This window comes from Ixodes scapularis, unplaced genomic scaffold, assembly GCF_016920785.2.
Source record: "Ixodes scapularis isolate PalLabHiFi unplaced genomic scaffold, ASM1692078v2 PGA_scaffold6__148_contigs__length_123643588, whole genome shotgun sequence".
Lineage (NCBI taxonomy): Eukaryota > Metazoa > Arthropoda > Arachnida > Ixodida > Ixodidae > Ixodes > Ixodes scapularis.
Genome location: NW_024609881.1, coordinates 91,277,352 through 91,281,356, shown reverse-complemented (window position 1 = coordinate 91,281,356; position 4,005 = coordinate 91,277,352). Strand labels below are relative to the sequence as shown.

The following is a 4,005-nucleotide window of genomic DNA, read 5'->3' as shown; positions in this document are numbered from 1 at the left end:
ATTTTTTTTACTCACCATAAAAACACTTGCAAGGCTTATGTACCGTCATATGTCTTGGATCCCGGACTGCTGAAGAGTGATGCGTTCGCGGAATGCTGCCGTCGGTTAGTTTAGTAGTCCCTCTGAACAATCGCTTTGCTTGACGTGCTAATAGGTTGATGGTGAGTCATTAATATAACAGCCAGATCGAAATGAATGTTCAGCAGAACCAAGCAGAACTATTAGCCTTCATTAAGCGACGCCGCGGCCATTTTGCTTCTAGGTACTGAATCTCCCTCGGCGCCCCTGCTCTCCTAGTCACGTGACCTGGAATTCCCCCTTCTAGGGACAATAGTTAACTTTAAACCACGGTTCGTGTTCGAGAAAACGGGCCCTGGTCGCTCGCTCTCCGGGGGAAGGGCGGACAGGGTCATCATCTAAATGTATTTCTTCTGCCGTGCCCGGTTGTCGAAAGCGTCGCTGTGGTCCGCCTTTCACGATTGGCCGAATGATGCCTACGACGTCAGCAAAGGATTTCTCATCGGCAGAAATAAAATTAATGGAAGAACTTCAGTTTTCACTGTGTTGGCAGTGTTTCATTCATAGCTCAATGATTTCAAGCTTCCACCATGCTCATTGCAAACACCATCGAACTTGTTGTTCGCAAGGCAATGACGTCACTAGAGCGAACCATAGGAAGGCGCCACCAAAACACCTCGCCGCTGATAGGCGATTGCAAACAGGGTATCTGGCGGCCGCCATGTTCCTCCTCGCGTTGCAAGCACGGGCAATTTCAGGCCTGCCAAAGCCATCCGCGCGTGCATGCAGAAGCGTGCTTGCACGCTTGGGGCACAAGTATGAACGTTTGCAAACGTTTGCAGTGTGCAATCGTCTATAAGCAAAGAACTTAACAAGGCTACGACTTCGCGCCTATGATCGACGAACATACAGTCGTGACCGCAATATTTCTGATACGTAAGGTTAAGCGCTTCTTAATCAGTGTGGCATAACGGCTTTAATTGGTATTCAAGTATATAATATACTTGATTATTCAAGTATATAATATACTTGATTTATGAATTCTGCATGTAATAAAAAAAATTAAAACTTTAAAAAAAAAGGGGGGGGGCATGTAATCAGCCTTTTTTCCTTTCCCCTTCTTCAAACCTAAATTCAAATATAGTATACAACATGGCGTCGCATTGTCCTAAAGAACTTCCACACTTCAAAGCAGCTCGGCAAAACTATAGCATAAAATGTCACAAGCATCGGCAATACTTGTACACTCTTGAACAACAGTATTGTTCACTGTTCGTGTATGACGAGCAGCGTCTAAGCGGCGTTCCAGTGGAATCAGTGGAAATCGCAGCGGTTCCTCGGGTTCAGCGGAGCCTCCCGGCGACAGTGAAACGCTTCCGCGAAGTGATCCAAGTTGGCGGCCGGTAGGTCGCAGCGCAGGTACACCGGCGTGTAGATTCTTGTGACGCTCACGCCTACCCTCTCCTTCCCACAGAAGATCAAGCAGCCGCTGATAAAAAACAACTGCTCCGGAGAGTAGCCGAGCATGCCCGCACCCTTGGAGGCAAGCCGCTCGTACACGAGGTAAGCCTTCTCCACACCAGCACTGTCGGCGAATGCTTCCGACAGGGAGCTTTTTGCCCAGCTCTCGCTACCCGTCGCCTTGGACACCTTGTCTTCGACGCACTGCAGCTTGTTTTCGAAGGCCCGCCAGGAGTTGTTGCTGTACCAGTCGTGGACCTCGCCCGTCCTGGACACGTGGCTGTAGAGTCTGTCGAAAGCGTGCGTGAGCTCGTGTCCCAAGACACGACCGATGCCGCCGTAGTCGACGGCGGCCGGTGCGGACTCGACAACGAACGGCGGGAACAAGATGCCACCTGGAATGATCATAAGGTGCAGCATCGGAAGGTAGTAAGCGTTGGTGTCGATCATTGAGATCGCGATCGCTTCGCGGCGGACAGGGACCCCGGTGCCGTTGACCAGAAGCCGCTTGCGGGCCTGGAGGGCGTTCCGCCTGGTCTCCAGGTAGCCCTCGACGAAGGACGTCCCGTTGAAGGGTGACACAAACTCGTACGCGACGTCGAGGTTCTCCCACGTCGAGAGGTGGTCAGGTAAGTTGACCACGTCTACAACGGACTCGACGCGTTCTCTGGCGCCCTTCGCCGTGTAAAGGTCCATCCAGGACGTTACCTCGAAGGACTTCTTAGTGGCCTCGCGGATTTTGGACATCATCTTTGAGGTCGCGTTGGTCGCCCCTGCCGGCTGGATGTCGTCAAACACGAACCGGGCCAGTGGGAAGGGCAAAAGCTCGTTGACGAGGCCGAGACAGCCCGCGCTCGCCGACAGGACGTCTGACCTGAAAGAGCAGTCGATCTGGGAATAGGACGTGCCGAAAGAGAGCTTCTCAACAATGGCCCAACCGACGGCCAGCATAAGGTCCACCGTTGTAGCCTCCTGGCGCAGGGCGTCCTTAAGGATAAGGGGTAGTGACGCGTCCACCAGCAGAACGTCCTCGTCGAGATCCACCTGCCTGTCATCGTCCAGGTGGTTGTTGATGGCGGTCAGCCATTGGCTGGCGTTCAAGGTCGGGGACGTTAGGTTCCCGATGCGCTCGAATTTTACGTAGTGGTGTAAGAGGCGTCGAGTGCGTTCAGCGAGGACCTTAACAACCAGGATTTGGGTGATGCCCGAGAATATGCGGCGCGCTACCATCGAGGCGGAGATCTCGGAGTCTTTCGGCATTGCAACTTCGATGCACCTTTTGATGATGGCGGGATTCAGCGCCGAATTTCCGAAAGGAGACGCTCTCGTGCCGAGTACGAGTGCGTACCGGCTGTCCGTCTTCAGGTAGGGCATCGGTTCGATCGTGAACACGTACCCGAGACCGTAATCAAGCGACAGGGCTACGATGGCGTCGAGGGCGTCGAAATTTTGCGGCAGCTTCAGCGAGGGCCACTCAAATGACAACCTCTTGAAGACGTCCCCGATGACGTGGAGATGTTCTGTCCTCCCGGCGAGGACCTCCTGGCACTTTCGGAAGGCCGCCACCGTCTTGTCTCTTATGGAACTCGGAGAGTGGGCCAGAGAAGCGGCTTCGAGGTATCTGTACAGCTGCACCCTGACCTTCTTGCCGACGAGTGCGAACTGGTTTTCGAATCCCGGATGGTTCAGCTTCCAGAAGGCGCACGTGTGGTCGTACAGGCTGTCGCAAGGTTCCCGGTTGACATCCATGGTGCTTCCAAGCTCGAAAGCGTAGTCGAAGCACTCCGCTGGGTGGTCGCACCACGGGAACAGCGCGTCGAGTAGAACGTTCGCGACCAATCTCACGCCGAAGAACACGAAGCCAGCCAAGAGGAGATTGAGCGGGTATGCGATCATAGCCGGTGCGACCGCTGATCTTGCAAGAGAACGCCGTAGCCGTATCTGACGTTCTTGGGCGCTGTCTCGTGAGAACTGACTACTGATCACGTGACTTCCAAATTCCATCGATTGCATTGTGAAGCGCGCTGTGCAATAACGACATACCAAGCTTTCGAGAAAAAAAATGACTTACCTAAAACGTTTTCTAGACTGCTTGCCATATTACCGAAGCGTCAAAAAGAATGCTTGAAACTTAGGTACATGCGCTGCACGCGTTTGCCTTATCAGTACTAAATATTCGAAGCAAACAACCAGATTCAGGCGTTGATGAACGCGCGTGCGAAGTACCAATTGTTTTGGATTTTCACCTTAGAAAAGTCACTGCTGCAGAAGGCAGTACGCCCAGTGCGTGGAACTACACTCGTGAACGCTCCTTGAGCTTGAGTAATTTCACTGATCTCTACTATACTTCGTTTCACCTTATGCTGTACCGCAGCGAAGGCTAGAAGCGCGAGCTCATAGTGTTGGCACACGAGAGCTTGTGCCGCCGAGACGTGCCCCAGAGCAGGGAGCTCGCGCTTGTAGCCTTTGCTGTGGTACATCATTAGGTGAAATAGAGTATATAAGAGGCTGGATGTCGCATAGCTG

The 4,005-nt window shown here is 52.9% G+C and overlaps 1 protein-coding gene across 1 annotated transcript; it reads right to left on the bottom strand.

Moving 5' to 3' along the window:
* Positions 1-1,332: 1,332 nt before the first annotated feature.
* On the bottom strand, positions 1,333-3,375 carry LOC120846576 (membrane metallo-endopeptidase-like 1). The gene has a single exon (XM_040218400.1). It carries the CDS (start codon positions 3,373-3,375, stop codon positions 1,333-1,335), a length of 2,043 nt encoding a protein of 680 aa, XP_040074334.1.
* Positions 3,376-4,005: the final 630 nt, after the last annotated feature.